Consider the following 19,007-nt stretch of genomic DNA (forward strand, 5'->3'; position numbering starts at 1 on the left):
TTTCGCAGCGATTTTCCTTTTATTGAAATCGTTTTGCGTTACGTGAAAATCATTTTTAATCGTTTCGCGTTACAGTGAAACCCCCATCCTGCTATATTATAATAGATTATTCCTGGAAAAATGTACATCAATTATATGTAAGGGTAATGCCAATCTATCACCCAATGAGAAATACCTTATTTTTTGTAGGCGACACAATTAGGTCCCATGCATGGCCAATGGGAACAATACACTTCATAGGCCTTGATTTTGGACCCATGGCCAAAATTACGCCAATCTTACAAGGGAAGTGATATATCCACCCCTTTTCATTAATCGAGACACCCAACTGCAGTGTATATAGGACTGCAAAAGGGCTGTTGTACTTCACATGGGAAGGATTCAACGGATTTGATTGCCAAGTAGTGGGTGTCCCAAGTAATGAAAAGGGGCCAATATATCACTTCCCTCTTACACGCACTTTTTGTCCTTGAAAATGTAAGGCTAAATATATTACATGGCCTATCTTACAATTAGCGGAAAAAAAACACATTATTTGATGTTAGAACTGGATGATTAGAATGATTTTCCCCATAAAAGATCCAATACAAGGAAAATTCAAATGGACGCTTATTATCAATAGAAGATAGGAGTATTGGACCTCCTTTGCCCTACCGGGCTTGATTACGAGTAGGGACAGTTTCAGAAAAATCCCAGTAAGTGAATTTTAAAAAGTACAAACCCTTCCTATCTCAGACAGTGCTTTTCAATGGCAAACCCTAGTAGGAGAAATTCAAACCCCTCATCTGAAAACCAACAGTCTCAATCGTTTTCTTCTCTCATCTTCTTCTTGAAGAGGCCCCAAGCATTCCCATTACTCCTCTTCATCTTCATTTTGCTCACATGGGTTACTCTCAGGTTTCAGCATTCCACCCAATTCTTTTCGCAATTCCAGCAATCCCAACAAGGGCAGCAATGGAGTAAGGAGTCTGATGCCAATGCTAATTTGGTGAGGTTCAGCTCTGAATTGCCTTCTCAGATCTTCAGAGACAAGAGAGGGTGGTTACTGAATCCAGTTATCGTTGCCCATGAAGCAGGGATATCTGGTCAGTTGGTTTCTTTCCTTTTCTTTCTAATATTTTCTAATTGTTTTAGATGTGTGTTTTGGGTCTTTTTCTGCGAGTTCTTGTTAGTATGTTGATTAATTGTGAAATATGCCACGAAATTAGGGTTCATTGTGTTGCCCATTATTTTTTTTTCTTGACAAATTTGTTGCTTGATGTGGGTGAGAATATAATGGGTTCTCTTGATATTGTTCTTGTTAGTTCTTTTTTTTTCCTATTTCTTTAAATTTTGTGAATGAGTCTATTTATTTGCTTGCTGTCGGATTTGCTTCTTTCTAAAGGGTTCATGTGGGTGTTTTTGATTAATTGGGAAATTTGGGTTTGGAACTAATGGGTTTTAATGACATTGTTCTTTTGTGAATTTTCAGTTATTTTTTTTTTTCGTTGATTGAATTAGTTTTGCATCTTCTTTTGAGAGGTTGCCTATTGTTTTGGCTGATTAATTGGGAAATTTTGGTGGAAAACTAATGGGTTTTTCTTGATATTGTTCTGTTCTTGCTAATTTGTTTTTGTTTATTTAAATGGTCTCTCTGTTTTTCTTTAGCTTTTCAGAGTAGATTTCTATTTCTTTATTGTGTAGCCTTAGTTTTTTGCTCATTACAGGGAATTATGGTGGTAGTATTGTGTTTTACTAATGTTCCTCTTCATTTCTTTTTATTTTTGTAACAAATTGTCTGTAGATGTTTTTCAAATATTTGATGTGGCTCTCTTCTTGATTTGTGCAAAGTATATTTTTCTCAATACTGTTAGGTCTCCATTTCCTTAGTATTCTTCAATCAGTTTTTTCACTTCAAAATGCATCTTTACATATATTTTTTATGAGTTTGGGGTAACAAGAGTGTTTCTTGACATTTTCTATGTAATTCTTTTCTGTTGTCTCTCAATTTCTTGATGTAGGCTTATTTATTTTTAATCCACTATATCCTTTATGGTGATTCCTTCTTCATGAATTTTTTTCTAAAGGATTCATTTAGCCGACCCCAACTAGTTTGGGACAAAGGCTTTGTTGAGTTCAGCTGAGATCCTTTATGGTGATTAACTGATATGTTAAACAGATAAAGAAAGGCCAAATTCGAGATGGCTGGTCTCCTTTGAGTATTAACCCAATAATTTTAGGAATTTCGGTGCCTTATGCTTATTATTCCATGGCCATAAACAGTCAAGACTGACAACTGATGTGGAGAAAATATCTCCTACAATGAAGGAAAATCAACAAACAAAGATAAGTCCAACTAGTCCAACTAAAGACTCGTTCAAACTACAACTACTAAAAGATTCAAATAGGAGATCTTAAGGATCCCACTTATTTAGATACACTGCAGCAAGTCAACCAACTCCCTAGCAAGCCACGTAACCCATGCACACATCAATACCCCCCCGTCAAAGAACCTTGTCCTCAAGGTTGAGGTTAGGATATTCCTTTAACAAAGTCCATTTGTCAATCCAAGAAGCATCGTCCACATCCAGTCCTTCCCAATGAACCAGCAACTCTGTAATGACACGTCTACCACGTTTTTTCGAACGTTCATCCATAATCTGAATAGGCCGAGGTAGCGCAAGCCCATCCTCATTGTGCTCTGGTAAATCCTCAGTGTACTCTGGTAAATTTACAAGGGCAACATCCCCTTCTCCCAGCTTTGGCTTTAACAATGAAACATGAAAGACCAGATGAATTCTTGATCTCGTGGGCAACCGCAGTTTATATGCTACCTTCCCAATCCGAGCAATAATTTCATAAGGGCCAAAATAGCACGGTGATAACTTAGTAACTCGCCGAAACTGGACTGAGCTCTTCCGACAGGGCTGCAACCGAAGGTACACAAGATCTCCAACTTCAAATTCTCGATCAGTACGCTTCAAATCAGCCAACATTTTCATCCGATTTTGCGCCATAGCTAAATTTTCTTTGAGCAGCTTCAAAACGTCATCCCGAGTGGACAATTGGTGATCCACTTCTTCCATATCACTAGCCCCTGACACATAAGACAACATCCGTGGTGGTTCGACCCCATAAAGTACTCGAAATGGAGAGAATCCTGTGGAAGTATTAGTATTCGTGTTGTGCCAAAATTCTGCAAGAGATAACCACATGGCCCAGTGTGAGGGCTGCAACCCGGCAAAACAACGCAAATAATTTTCCAAACAGCGGTTAACCACCTCTGTCTGCCCGTCCGTTTGAGGGTAGTAAGCCGATGCCAATTGAAGGTGAACCCCCTGCAAATTAAAAATCTCTTGCTAAACTTGTTAACAAAAACTTTATCACGATCAGAAATGATAGTCTTGGGGAGACCATGCAACTTAAAGATGTTGTCTGTGAAGAGACGTGCCACCATTGATGCCATAAATGGATGCTTAAGAGGGATGAAATGAGCATACTTGGATAGGTGATCCGCAACCACCATTATTGCATCTTTACCGTCTGATTTTGGAAGACCCTCAATGAAATCCGTGCTGATATCTTCCCACACCTTTGACGGAATTGGGAGAGGCTGGAGAAGTCCCGCCGGTTTCGTGTTTTGGGCCTAAACCCGTTGACAAACATCACATCGCCAGATAAAATTGCGGACAGAGTCACGTTGTCCTGGCCAAAAGAAGTCCCGCCGGATGCGCCAATAGGTTTGGTGGAATCCCGAATGGCCACCAGTCGGACCACTGTGCATGGCTTCAATAACATCGCCACTAGCTTTGGAGCCTGCCGCAAGCACCAAACGCCCGTTGTAAAATAAAATCCCATCCTTTAAGGAATATTTGGAACAATCCACTTTTCCTTTATGAAATTGTATCGTAAGCCGCTGTAGTTCAACCTCAGAAGCATATGCTTCCTTAATTGAATCATACCAAGTGGGGACCACGCTTGACAGGCCAAAATATTCTTGTCGTGACAGAGCATCTGCAGCAAGATTGGAGTTACCCATTTTGAATTCAACCGTAAAATCATAACCGAGGAGTTTGGCGATCCACTTTTGTTGTGACGGCGTGCCCACTCGCTGCTCAAGGAGATACTTCAGGGATCGTTGATCCGTGCGCACAACAAATCGCTGTCCCAAGAGATATGGTCACCACTTTTGAATGGCCATGACAAGAGCCAATAACTCTTTCTCATAAGTGGATAAAAATAAATGTTGACCATGCAAGGCCTGGCTTAAAAAGGATATAGGATGATGATTCTGCATTAATACCGCGCCAATGCCCACCCTACTTGCATCACAGTCGATCACGAATGGTTTGGTGAAGTCTGGTAAGGCCAATACTGGAGGAGAAGACATTGCCTGCTTTAGGAGCTCAAAAGCATGAGTGGACGCCTGAGTCCATACAAAGTTATTCTTTTTTAGCATCAATGTCAAAGGATATGCAATTTTTCCAAAGTCACGAACGAACTTTCGATAATACCCGGCAAGGCCCAAAAGCCCACGTAAAGCCCGTGGAGTCCGCGGAAGAGGCCATGCTTGAATGCAAGCAATTTTGTTGTGATCCACGGATAGACCACCAGAAGAAATCACGTGCCCCAAATAATCTACTTCAGCACAAGCGAACCTGCACTTGGACATTTTGGCATGCAATTGATGTTGCTGTAGCAACTCAAGGGTAGTTCGTAAGTGTAAAATATGATCCTTCAAGTTGTTACTATAAACAAGTATGTCATCAAAGAAGACTAAGATGAATTTCCGTAAATAGGGCCGAAAAATATCATTCATCAAAGCTTGGAAAGTAGATGGAGCATTAGTGAGTCCGAACGGCATAACCCGAAATTCATAGTGTCCTTCATGCGTCCGAAATGCTGTTTTTGGAATATCATCTCTTGCCACCCGAATTTGATGATACCCGGAACGAAGATCTAATTTGGAAAATATAGTTGTGCAGTGTAATTCATCAAACAGATCGTCCACCACCGGCATAGGATACCGGTCTTTGATGGTGAGAGAATTGAGAGCCCGATAATCAACACATAATCTCCATGAACCATCGTTCTTTTTTACCAATAAAATGGGAGAAGAATATGGACTTTGGCTATGCTGAATAATCCCGTCGGTTAACATCTGAGCCACTTGTTTCTCAATTTCAGATTTCTGGACATACGCATACCGATAGGGGTGAACATTTACGGGTGAGGTATCCAGTCAAAGGGATTTTATGGTCAAGTGGTCGAGATGGGGGGGAAGGCCAGTGGGTGGATTGAAAACATCGGAATATTGGTCAAGAAGAGTTTGGACTAGGCTTGGTGGCGTAGTTTTTGGCAACTCTTGTTGGTGATGACATATTTGGAAAAGTAGGCCACGGGGAGAGGCAGAGGGAAAAGGCTGTAATAGAGATAGGTTACCCGGTTGTTCCCCAAATAAGACGCGACGTTTACCTCGCAATTGGAATTCCATGCGCAAGCTTTGGAAGTCCCATAAATTTGGCCCTAAGGTGCGCAACCAGTGGGCGCCCAAAACCGCGTCGCAGCCGGCCAAAGGCAACAAGACAAAATCCACCGTAGTGGCTACGCCCTGGAGGTCAAGTTTAACATCATTGCAACGCCCCATACTATTGAGTGATTCCCCGTTGGCTACCATTACACTGATTGGGATGGAAGAGATCTGTCGGAGCCCTGCTTTGTAAGCTATGCTTGAGTCCAAGAAATTATGCGTACTACCGCTATCGATCAGAATACAAATCGACCGTTTGGCCAATTTGGTGGAAATACGCATTGTTGTCCCTGATTGTGCTCCAGCAATGGCGTGTAGCGAAATTTCAGGTGGGGTGTCCTCCTCAAGCTCCATATCTAGGGAAAAATCTACCGCCTCAGTAGCAGTAAGAACAAGGTCTGTTTTTTACAACGGTGCCCCGGAGCGAACTTCTCGTCACAATTATAACAAAGACCACGATCTCGTCGTTCCTTCATTTCGCAAAGGAAAGCTTGCGAATTGTCGGCACCGGAGTTTTTGGCCGAGGTGCCGGGTTAGGCGTAGTTCGTGGTGTGTTATGGGCCTTGAGGCTTTGCTCCTGCATACGGGCGAGTCCGATGGCCTCGGTGAGAGACGCCGGCCGGTGCAATTTAACTGTGTCACGAATCTCATCTTTGAGCCCGCTGATGAAAGTTCGGGTCAAGAAGTGATCACTTAGCCCATCCACTCGATCCGACAGGGCTTCGAAGTCTTCTTGATAAGCGACAACGATAGTGGACTGCCTTAGCTTGGTAAGAGCACCTTCGGGGTCGTCGTATGCCGTGGGGCCAAATCTCTGTTCTAAGGCTGTGACAAACTTGGGCCAATCTCCAAGAATGAATGCCGGCGTGTTGCAGATATTTGTAGTACTGTAATGCCTTTCCTTTGAGAGAGAAAGAGGCATACAATACCTTTTGGTGGGGTCAGAAATCATAGACTTGTAAGTACTGCTCAGCCTGGAGGATCCATCCCGTAGGGTCCTCAGTTTCGTCATACTTGAGAAGGTCTACTTTTGGAAGCTTGTCACTGGGCCAACTGAAGAAGAGTCTCCAGTTGTAGAAATTGACCACCTTGTTGGGATTTCGTCAATTCCCGCATTTGAGAATTCATTGCCACCATTTCTTGACGCACCTCCAGCATGAATTTCTCGAGATTGGCAGATCGACCCTCCATTTGTTGCAAGGATTCGCGCTGCTGCATCACAATTTCAGTAACCTCACGAAGCTTTAGACTGGGCGGAGGGTTTTCAGCCATGGCCAGAACCTTGGCTTTGATACCAAAAATGATATGTTAAACAGATAAAGAAAGGCCAAATTCGAGATGGCTGGTCTCCTTTGAGTATTAACCCAATAATTTTAGGAATTTCGGTGCCTTATTCTTATTATTCCATGCCCATAAACAGCCAAGACTGACGACTGATGTGGAGAAAATATCTCCCACAATGAAGGAAAATCAACAAACAAAGATAAGTCCAACTAGTCCAACTAAAGACTCGTTCAAACTACAACTACTAAAAGATTCAAATAGGAGATCTTAAGGATCCCACTTATTTAGATACACTGCAGATGACTAGTTCAACATATCCTCAAGTCAACCAACTCCCCTAGCAAGCCACGGACAAAGCTCTTGCATTCCAAAATGAAACACATGCAAATCTGGATCCCAACAACTGATTGCGGCATGAATCAAACCCCAATCAACACAGACGGTGGCAATATTGTGTAAGCTGCATAGGCCCACCTTGCCAAGATTAACTCCTTCCACTTGATGCAACCCATTGATCCATGCCAGTAAACCATTGTTGGAGACTTTAGCCATTCCGCTTGCCATTACTCGTAAAGGCCCCACGTAGGCTCGTATGTAGCGTATTATTATCGAATGGCAAATGATAAACAATATCTTATTAGCTCAAAAGATAAGCTAGATAGCATTGAGTATCAAAATATGGCTGGGCTAAAATCATTTCCCTTTAATAATCTCCAAGACATATCTAGCGAAATGATATTATCACTACCAAATGAATGGTTGTACAGAGACATTAAGTCAGAGACAGATTGAGTTTGTACATTCAATTTGAGTCAGAGACAAAAAATCAGCAATTCAGCACATTCATTCATAAACAATATTTGATAAAAATATATTTGCACAATGCTACAATCAGCTCATTCAATCTGATAATATTCAATTTTGAACTCAAACTAAATTCTCAAATTCTAAAATTAATTGGGCCTAAATGCAATTTTGAATCAGTAAACACTTTTGGAATCAAAATTCACATCTCATGTAGTGTGTGTGTGTCAAGTTACTTCTTAGGATGATCCAAGCATAGTTTTTTTTCAAAAAGGACAGTGGGGCAACTTCTTAGGATGATTCAATTCCAAAGTTCCAAACCATTTGTTGGGCAACTGGATGTACCCCATTGATCATTTTCATAGGATGATCCTACCATTCGAGAGATGATCCATGGCGTACAACACGTTATTGCCCGACAAATGAATGGTTTGGATCATCCTATCAAGTGGGCTCCACTGTACTTTTGAAAAATCATCCTATCAAGGTCAGTTGTGCAATAATTAAAACATGGTAGTGCTAACATCAGTAGCCAAAAGCCACTGCCAAACCCACACAAACCGATTAAAGAGGGGGGGGTATCATTTTCACAGAAATTGTGTGAGAATGGTTTCTCACACAGAAACCATTCTCATACAGAAACCCATCCGCAGAAACCATTCTTTCTTTTTTAGTTTTTAAAAAAAAACAGAAAAAATAAAAAATACCTGCTTCTCCTTCTTCTTTCGTCTTCTTCTCCTTCTTCTTCTTTCCGGCGGAAAGAAGATGTCGTCGGACGGCGAGGAGAAGGGGGAGTGAGAGGGGCGGCGGTGAAAGAGAGGAGAAGATAAAAGAGAAGGGTTTTTAGGGTTTGACTCAAAACCCTCGTTTTATAAGAATTTAAAGGTTTTAAATTGAAATTACAAAAAAGTCCCTACTGGAAATACCACCCTTATTACAAAAAAGATGGCCAGAACTATAATTTAACGTCAAAAAGTTGGGATTCGCGATTCCCATCACTTAAAGAACGGATTTGATGTAATGGGAATCGCAGTTTTAACTTTTGTGATTCCTGATTCAAAATTACGAAAAACTGCGGATTTTATTATCATAAAACGCGTATTTAACATTTAAGAATCGCGATTCTGATGGAAACAGAATCGTGATTCCCAAATTAGGATTCGCGATTCCGATGGAATCGATTCGGGATTCCTCAGAATCGAGGAATCGAATCGAATCACGATTCCGATTCGCGATTCGGGGAATCGCGAATCCCCACCTTCAGGTACGAATCCTGCTTCCTTGAGTTAAACTACACTCGCATTAGGTCAGTGGCCTCCATCGAGATGTAACCCTGAAGATGGCCGTCAGATCATCTTACCCCTAATGAAATCTTGTATGTGCAAGTCCTTGACTACATCTACTGAGTTGAGTCATACGGGGGGTGGACATCTCTTGCCCCCTTGGCCCACTCTTGGTATACTATTTTGGTCAAGCGGTGTTCGGTCCTCCAAATGCATTTGTAAAATTCTTTGAAAACATTTCAATATTTCATAAAACATTCCAATAAACCTTTTATCAAGTCCGCCTTGCCAGGCTATTTAATAGGCTTACAGCTCTGCCAAAATTGTAAATTTCAATCCCTAAATTTTAGGGCGAAGAATCCCTTGTTGAGTATCACTATTGGTCTCGAGGGTTTGTTTTAGAATATAGCTCTATCCGAATCTGACTCTAAACTAGAATCCTTATGAAAGAACTAAGACCCTAGAACGGGCCGACAGACTAATGAGATCCCTCAGGTCTAAGGAAATGTGAAGGGTCCTGTCTGGAAGAACAACTTTATATTCTCTTGTCCACAAGTAGTTCTTTGTTTGATCCGGTTCGGTTGCGTGATCCAATTGTCGCACCCACTCTTTTTGCTTAGGGTCCACTACTCAGATGATTGAGATAAGCCACCTCATGACATCTACATGCAAGCAAGACTGATGGTAGTTGTGTACAGAAAGAGATGTCCAGTCGCTTTCCCAACTAGGAACTATTAAGGCTTGCATAGAACCGAGATGCTATATCTCCTTGTTCCCTTGGATCTGACTCCTTTGAGCATGACATTTCTACTACGATACCTAAGGACGAACTTATGTCATAAAATAAGCACATCACACACATTCATTAATATAATTACCCATTCATGTCATGAAATAAATCTTTATTGATTAATAAAAGTTATTCTACTGGCTTTTTAGAGCATAATCTCTAACAGGATATACATTCTACCATTCTATGCACTCTTTTGAATGATTCTTGAACTAGCCTTCATTTGATCTTCCTTTGAGTGCAAGGCTTGCTTGTGCGATCTTCAATTCGAGCTCTTTGTTTGATATCTTCCATTCTTTGAGGTCTTCACTTGTGGGATGATGTCACCCATGTATTCAAGCTCTTTGACCTTTGAGCTTGTTGATCCTCAACCTTTGGCCTTCAGTGATCTTCCCTTGCTTGTTCAAATGCTTGAGATTGAGCTTGTCCTTGGTTGAACCTCCAAGGCATGATGATTCATGTTTGTTCCAGCTCCTTTGACTTGTTTTTGGTTCATTCTCAAGCATAGCATGAATTAACCTGTGAATACCTGACTATAGCATAACACTCAAGGCAACACATTAGTCCATAAGTGAACTAATCAATTTGTGTTTGTTGATCATCAAAACATGGTGATTGGATGAACCCATGGGAACCCTTGGGCTAACATTCTTCTACAACTAATTTATTAGTCATACTAAGCTGTATTCCATTAAGTTTAGTAAGTTGTGTTTCGTTAACTACTGCTTTGTAAGTTGTATTTCATTAAGTCTAGTAAGTTGTGTTGTTGAAAGTTGTAGTAGTTATTAATGTTTTGGGGCAGTGTCCTATAAATTTTGTTGTATGAGATGGAGTGGAGGGAGATTTGACGTACTCTATCATAGATAGCATATCAATTTGGTTGAGCATAGCTCACTTTTCCTTCTTCTCTTGATTGTGTTGCCGTGTTATATTTTCTTCTTCCTCCCTCTTAACCAATCACATCAATTTTGTTTATTTTCTCTTTAGATTAATTCCAGGATGCAGTTTTCCTCAACTTTGTTTGTTTTTTCTTTTTTGATATTTCATTGCAATAGTAGAGAATTGGCACTGGTTTTAACTTTTAAAGTTTTCAACTTTTCATGAAATGAACCAAGTTTATCTTTTTTAATAATTTTTTGAAGAATGCGGTTTTTGTTTAGGACTTCCGAATTGCTCTCATCCTTTTCCATGAAGAACTCGTTTTTTTTTCTTAAATGAATGGTTGAACCGTGCCACTAGCAAAAGAAAGCAACTTCATTCTATTTTTAGATTTGTAGTTGTTTAGAAGGTTTGACTCTCAAGTACCATTTTCCCAGTAAGTGAAAAAAGGTGATGAGAAACATTTAATTTATTGACAAATTTCTATTATACTGGTCAGCATTTTAGTTATGATTGCCAAAATTTCAATGTTGGTCATAATTAAGGGAGATGTACATTATCATATATTAAAAAGCTCATACTTAAGTCATGCTCATAGTTTTATGTCTGTTTGGATATTGTTTCTGTTGTAAAACATCCAATTATAGTTATGCTTCATAATTGTCATCGCCGTCTTCTTCATCATCATTTGTAGATTATTTATTTTGTGATATCTAGATTCACCTACACAGGATTTTTTTTCCCTACAGGGGGAGTGCAATTGTGTATTTCTGTCCATGTGGGTGAGATCCGACCTGGTGGTGTTCGGGGAAATCATAGACATCATACCTGCAATGAGACATTTATCATTTGGGGTGCCAAAACAAAGTTTAGGGTATGCCAACTTATAAGCAACTCATGAATTGCATTTGTTTTTTCTACAATAAGTGCATAATCTCATTACATGAGCTATCTGCAGTTGGAAAGCAGTCTTATGGTGGAAAAAGGTTACACGGAAGTTGTAATTGGTGCTGAAGAGATTGCTGTTGCTTCTAGTCCGAGTGGTACAGCACACGCCCTGGTTAATGTTGATAATACACAAAAAACCTTTTTCCTAGGGTGTCAAGACAGTATAATTTCCCCTAACCGCTCAAATACTGATTTTAAAGTTTGGAAAGATCTTTGATGCTATCTTGCATTTTATCCTATGTTCTCTGCTATCCAAAGCTACTGAATTTTCTATCTGACCATATCTTCTATACACTTTTTCTGTATATATTTCCTGTTGTTTAAGCCATTTGAGCATTATAAGTGTATGGGTCGTGTTACTTGTTTCTACACCAACATGAATTTGGCAGGGATAATACTTCATCCATTATCTATGTGCATAACCACAAGCACTTGTGCTTTTCTTACATCTATAATAGTATCTTACCTGTCTACACTTTTCGGGCATTTTAGTTGTGTTTTGTTGGCCAGAAATTGAGAAGAGTGGAGAAGCATGAATCTTCATACACGCTTGACATGTTTTTCGTAGGCACATGTTTGATCATTAGAGACAAACACTTTCTTTGTATGGACAATGAGTGGGAGTGTAAGACTGCATGTAACAGATGAACAGTTTCTGTCAATTTTAGCCCTTGATGTGTATCCAATCTGGCTTCAGTAGCTGAAATTTTAACATGAATTCCAAAATATAATAGGACCTTAGAAACTTGAGAACTATCCTGACAACTCGTTCGACTGGAACTGTTTGGTTTGGTTCATCTATCCTATGATTTAGGTTGGTTCATCTCTCATTCCGCTGGAACTGTTTGCGTTGATTCTTGTTATTGGTGAAACTCAACTGACATATTTTTGGCCAAGTTAGGAGGTGAAAACCTTAACTGTCAGACAACTACAATGACTGTCATTTTAACATGAACTCCGGCATTTAACAGACGCCATTCGAAACTAGTTAGATAATGTTGCCCTGACCAAGCTATATAATCCAAAGTCACTTTTGCCTCTTTTGCCAACCAACGAACAGAAAAACCTGTCATCTTAGAGCATGTTTCTGATAATAAAGGGATATGGCGACAAAGATCAATAATCAAAACCACACGGATAGAAACATCTATGAAAAAGTCATTTTTAATTGAAAATTAGATCACTAGATAAGGCTATCAAGGTTCCATGGCCAAGCTTTGGACGGATGTTTCGAAAGTTCCCTTTTACAATTGCCGAGTTCTTGGCCGCATCCGCATGTTACCCGACCAAGTCAATCAAAACTCCTTCTGACTCACTCGAGCTATTTCATCGTCAACCGAATACTCAACCACACCGATTCTAGCAACTAGGAATTTTGCTTTGGCCGCATTTTGTCTCTCATCCTCATTTTGTGACATTGCTTTGGACTATAGCCATCTCTATGATAAGAAACAGTTTTATTGTTCCCTTCAATAGTGGAGGCCTTATCAGCTTTGGAAATCATTATTAACAACTTCTTTCTTTTAGTGTTGGTACTACCTTAATTTTATTGTTTTCTCCTTCATCTATGACCTGATTTTTGTAGGAGTTTAAATCAGGTAAATTTTCATCTGCATGTGATTAGCTTTGTACTGCCCGACGAAATTAGTATTACTGATTGAATAGCAGATTAATCTTTCAATGCATTAGTTAATTATATATTAAGCTATCTAATTATTCTATCTTATTAGCATGCATCATCACAAGAATATAATAGGAACAACTACTAGATTAACCCGGACTGGGTTGGCACGTCAGCTAGCGTCATGGGTTTGCTCCCCATAGACATGAGTTCGAGTCCCCTTGGAGTTACATGAGTTCAAGTCCCTTGGAGTTACCCGAATCAAGTGGTTTGTAGGTGATTGTGTGCACCCATATGATTAGTCCTGCCCTAAAAATGGGATGGGGATACCCTATATCATCATCATCAAAAAAAAAAAAAAAACTAAGCAAGCATAATTAAGAGTATCAATATGCATAAATTAATGTGTTTTCAATATATTTATGGGGCTACCCAATGTCTAAAAAGTTTTTTACTGTTTTCACACATAAATTTATTTTATTGTGAAAGAGCAAGTCTATCTACCTCGCCTTGCTATTCCCGTGTCCAACCGTCCCATTAACATGTTCAGTTAGAGTACACAAACATATGGCATGAGTGACGGTTTTGAAATACTATTTAGTTTCTTACCTATTATAGATATTTCGTGTTAGGCTTCTTTTTTTTTTTTTTCTTCCTTCTGATGACATAGGGTATGCCCACCCCATTTCAGGACGGGACTAATCCCTATGGATGCAGGCAATATCTTTTGTTAGGCTCTGAACCTAGAAGGTTGTTTAAGCTTCACGTAGTTTCTAACTGACACGCATTGTTGGCCCTGTTAGACTCAATCACGAGCCTGACCCAGAACTGTATAGCCCGAAATTTGGATCCCACTTATCTGTTGATCAGCGGTTCTGATCATCCATCATACATGCCACGTGTATTATCTGTGTCCTTTTATATATTTGTTCTATTTCCTTGCTTCAAGCAATCCAGTACTACAGACTTGGAAGCTAAACCCAACAGAGCAAAACCGAAACTAATGTTTTCGCAAGCACGCAGCCTACTTCATAAGATATCTCTACAGCCATTTACCTTAATACCCTCGAGCTATTACAAGCAAAACTATCCCAATTTTTTATGTGACAAATATGCCCTTTTGAGAATTTTTTTTTCCATAATAATGCTACTTATTATTATTTGTCGCAGATTGCATTATGGTCTAGAACAATAGAACATCAACGAGGATTTGACCCTGATATTAATATTTCCATACACTTATCCAAAAAAGATGCCTAGTACATTAACTTTAAAGACAACAAAATGTCATCCCAAATTAGGGGCAACATTGTAAAATTAATAAACCTAAGAAATGGAAATTTGATTAAGCACTAACTAAAGAAGGGCACTCAAGTAATTTCCCAAAGGGGAGAGAATCTATATAAACTTTAAAATTTTTATATGAACGTAGTTTGTAGAAGGGAGAAGGAAAGAGAGATGAATACGGGAATGAAGAGAATGGCTACCCTCGTAGGATGTAACTACCAAAACACCGAACACGAGTTGTATGGATGCATAAACGATGTGCTCGCCATGCGAGAAGTTCTGGTGCACCGTTTCGGCTTTGATCCGAGCTACATTGAACTCTTGACTGATGCACCCGACTCGCTGATCATGCCAACCGGTGCGAACATTCGAACCACACTGAGTCGGATGGTAGACCGGGCTGAGCCGGGTGATGTTTTGTTCTTTCACTATAGTGGTCACGGGACCCGGATTCCAGCACCGAGGACGAACCATGGGCACAAGGAAGAAGAAGCAATTGTTCCTTGCGATTTCAATCTCATCACAGGTATAACTAATGATAAAGGATTATGTGCCCAGTCGGTGTTTAGCTAGTCATTCATCCTATCGTTCAATCCAGAAGGATCAAGAATGGACGGTGGATAATTGACTACAAAAGGGGTACCTGGTCATTGAAACTCCACCTAATTGTGTACCTTACAGTTGGCCCTCCTACATAACACCATCATGATCTTGATCATTCATCTGTAGGCCCCACTATGAAGACGTGATGATCTTCACATTCTAGATAATCCTAATGATTAATTAGCCCTAGAAAGTAGGAGGGGCTTCACTTATTTATAGTAGAGATTAGATATTAAACAATTTGACAAGAATATTCTTATGAAAAAATTATTTATTTTAATATAAAAAACAGAAGCTACTTATTGCTGGGCAAATTCTCATTTTTTTTTCATGGAAAATGAATTATCTAACGGTTAACTCATTTTCCATCAAATTTTCCCAAACATTGAAAAATTTCCCCGATTTCTAAGAAACTGCGAACCCAGTGGACCAAGGAATTTTAAATTCCATGCAATTTTCCTTTTCCTTAATTTCCATTTTACCAGATCCTAATAGCCACTAAAGGGCTGTCTATGATCCTAATAATTTTCATTTTCCAGATCCTAATAGCAAAGAAAAACCCATAAGATTCAAGGTATTTTTTAACTTTCTAATTAACTCATAATCTCAAGGACTCTATTTAAGACGGATATTGATATTGGCACTACCATGTTTTGATAAACACACTAGATCAACTTAGTCTTTTATTATTTAAATAGCCGTCAAAGTATAAAAAATACTTTGTAAATTAGCGATTTGCATGAAAAGTCCTGTACTTCCTATTCTTGTAGAGAAGACGGAAAACAGTAGGTGGACTATGTAAGGTTGTGACTGTTAAATGTTTAACAGGATCCATGATCTTCTTCCAGACGTTGACTTCCGACATCTGGTCAACCATTTGCCTGAGGGAGCAAGCTTCACCATCCTCTCCGACTCATGCCACAGCGGCGGCCTAATCGACAAGGAGAAAGAACAAATCGGCCCCACTAGCACCAATCGCGTTGGCTCCTTTCATCGCCCGAAAACCATTCTATTCGATTCAATTCTACATCACCTATCATCCCTATCCAGAATCGACTCTCCGAACATCGGTATTCACTTATCAGAGCTCTTCGGGAGTGACGCGAGCGCCAAATTCCATCAGAATGACAACCACCCAGGGAGAGTACAGTTGGCCAGTCCCGACGAGGGCATCCTACTAAGTGGATGTCAAGCAAACGAGACGTCTGCAGACATGAATCCAGAGGGCAAAGGGGGAAAGGCGTTTGGGGCGTTTAGTAATGCAGTTCAAATGGTGTTGAAGGGGCATGAGATTGCACCTAGCAATAGGGAATTGGTCACACGTACAAGGGAGGTGTTGCACACACACGGGTTTGTGCAGCACCCCTGCCTCTACTGCAGTAACAAGAATGCTGATGCGCCTTTTCTCTTGCAATCCATGTAGCAGAGCATGCAGATGATGGCTTACATGTGTGATTATTCTTGTTTGGCTTGTGTCTATTGTAATGAATGAATAAGCAAGCAAAAGCTAATACAATATGAAGTTTAAAAGATCAATCTCAATCTACAAACGTGCATCCCATCCTAACAAAAACAATTTTAACTTCTTTTTTTTCGTAGGTAAGCTGGGTTCAGGCAGACCCCGATTAGAATTTATTAAAGAAAAAGAGAGATATTACAATCGGACATAAGAAACTCTCGAAGAGTCTGAGCTACAATAGAAATGGGATCAGAGGGGAGATCAGCATCTTTTTGTTTCTACTAAATCTAATTTAACTTTTTGTAATATCTTGAGCTACAATTTAACTTTTTGTTTCTACAAAATCTAATATAGCATATTATGTGAAGGCTGCTTTGAGAGATGCAAGTCTTATTTTTTTTAGGGAAACATACAGATACACTTGTTCAACTATGGCCAAATTCCATTCTAACCCCGTCGAATCGAAGGTACCAAAGACACCCCTCAACTTTCTGACATTTTAAAGTAAGCTCCCTGACTTTTCACCCTATAGTTCAAAATTCATCAAAGACACACCTTGATAATTTCTTCGTTCCCGTTCCCCGCTTCATGTAACAAGCATTATTGAAAACTAATGGGTGGTCTTTATTACCTTCAATACCACGGAGTTAGAAGTGGAATTTCACCATAGTTGAGGGGGTATATCAGTATTTTCTCCTTATTTTAAAGGTAACAGTTTATTGTAGATTTCTAAATTTTAGGATATCAATAGTAATTAAGGTAGAAATTACTACCAAAAAAAAAAAAAAGGAAATAAGGGAGAGGTGTCTCAATAGAAAGAGTGTGGCAGGAGGCTTTTTATATGAAGGGGAACTTGGATACCAATGAAGTGTGGGTCCCGCCAGTTTTAGAAATCGGCACAACAGAAGAACCAAGCTATAAGAAAACCAGAGACTTGTATTTTCTCACCCCCTCGCTTGCCTTCGAGCGCGGGGTCCTTTTTATAGAGGAGGGAGCACCTTACATCGTGGCTTCGTGTAGGGCGATGTGGCGTGCCCCTATTGGAGGAGAGATAATGATAGGCATATACCGTATATTTCAGTCCTTGTGGGAAGCTGATTGGCTTTTGTGAGAAGGGGAGCACGATCCCTACGCCGCATGTGTGGGAGGAAGCTTCCTTTCGCGTGCTACGGAGGTGGCAGACAGCGTGGGATCTGGTGGTCCGGCCAAGGGTTTTAGGGCTGCTAAAGGCCGCCGGGCATGCTCCTTACTAGTGGCCACATGTCAATCATCAAGGAAAGGCAGATTTTACCCCTAACAACATGTGAGAGACCAACTGAGTTTCAAGCGGCCAATATCTCGGCATTCTCCAAACCTAGATTTGATTAGATGTTAAACATTTTTTACAGGAATATTCTTTATTAAAAAAATTTAATATGAAAAACAGAAGCTACTTAAGGCTGCTTTGGGAATTTTGGTGGACACCCCAAAGTCGGACACATGAGTTAACATTACACATCCCAATAAGCAATCCCCAAAATATAGAGGGAAGCTTCTTATTTTTCCATGGAAATAAATTTTCCAATATTTGGTTAACACATTTTCCATGGAATTTTCCCAAACATTGAAAATTTTCCATGATATCTAGGAAAATCACAGACATAGTGGATTGAGGAGTTTTAAATTCCATGGAATTTTCCTTCTCCGTAATTTTCTTTTTCCCGTTAAGCGGCTCTCTTGATTCAAATAATTTAATTCTTCCGGATCCTTATAGTAAAAAAACACTAATAAGATTGAAGGTATTTTTTTTTAACTTTCTAATCGATTCATAATTGCAATGACTATTTAAGAAGGCAACAGATAAAGAGTCATGTCTGGTAAAACAATTTTATACTTTCTTACCAACAATTTGTTCTTTATTTGATCCGGTTCGGTTGCGTCATCCAATCGTCACACCCACTCTTCTTGCTTAGGGTCCACTATCCAGATTACTGAGATAAGTCAACTTACAACACGAGCATATAGGGAAGACTGGTGCTAGTTGTATACAAAAAGAGATGTCCAGTCTCTTTCCCAACCAGGAACTATTAAGGCTTGCATAGAACTGGGATGCCATATCTCATTGCTCCCTTGGATCTGTGAATCCTTTAAGCATGTCATTTCTACTATGCTACCTAAGGACGAACATGTGTCACAAATAAGCACATCACACACATTCATTAATATAAATACCCATTCATGCTATGAAATAAATCTTTATTGATTATATATTATCATTCTACTGGCTTTTCATGGCATATACTCCAATACTTTTCGAGTACCTCCATCCTGCAAGTTTAAATAGTCGGTATATGTAGACACCCCATTTTGACCGTACCCTGAGCCTCCCGTGTTTGAGCAAAAACCCAACCAAATTAATCAGCTAGGGTCTCAAACCTTACCCTAGGCTAGCTTAGGATCCCGTGTAGGTCCCTGCAAAATTTCATCGAAATCCGAGCGCATTTGCCTAGCGAACGAGCTGAGAGAGGACCGTAGTGCAAATGCCTAGAAGGGGGGTAGAT

The 19,007-nt window shown here is 39.8% G+C and overlaps 2 protein-coding genes across 2 annotated transcripts; both read left to right on the plus strand.

The window, feature by feature from the left end:
• The first annotated feature begins 472 nt into the window (after positions 1-472).
• LOC143887465 (uncharacterized) lies at positions 473-11,936 on the plus strand. Its single transcript, XM_077391543.1, has 3 exons — positions 473-1,085; positions 11,299-11,423; positions 11,508-11,936. Exons 1-3 carry the CDS (start codon positions 749-751, stop codon positions 11,712-11,714), a joined length of 669 nt encoding a protein of 222 aa, XP_077247658.1. The 5' UTR covers positions 473-748; the 3' UTR covers positions 11,715-11,936.
• A 2,589-nt stretch (positions 11,937-14,525) lies between these two features.
• LOC143887466 (metacaspase-9-like) lies at positions 14,526-16,544 on the plus strand. Its single transcript, XM_077391544.1, has 2 exons — positions 14,526-14,931; positions 15,857-16,544. Exons 1-2 carry the CDS (start codon positions 14,541-14,543, stop codon positions 16,429-16,431), a joined length of 966 nt encoding a protein of 321 aa, XP_077247659.1. The 5' UTR covers positions 14,526-14,540; the 3' UTR covers positions 16,432-16,544.
• The last annotated feature ends 2,463 nt before the right edge of the window (positions 16,545-19,007 follow it).

The sequence above is a fragment of the Tasmannia lanceolata genome, unplaced genomic scaffold (assembly GCF_043159265.1).
Source record: "Tasmannia lanceolata isolate RefF3 unplaced genomic scaffold, GAP_Taslan_0.1 ptg000012l, whole genome shotgun sequence".
NCBI lineage: Eukaryota > Viridiplantae > Streptophyta > Magnoliopsida > Canellales > Winteraceae > Tasmannia > Tasmannia lanceolata.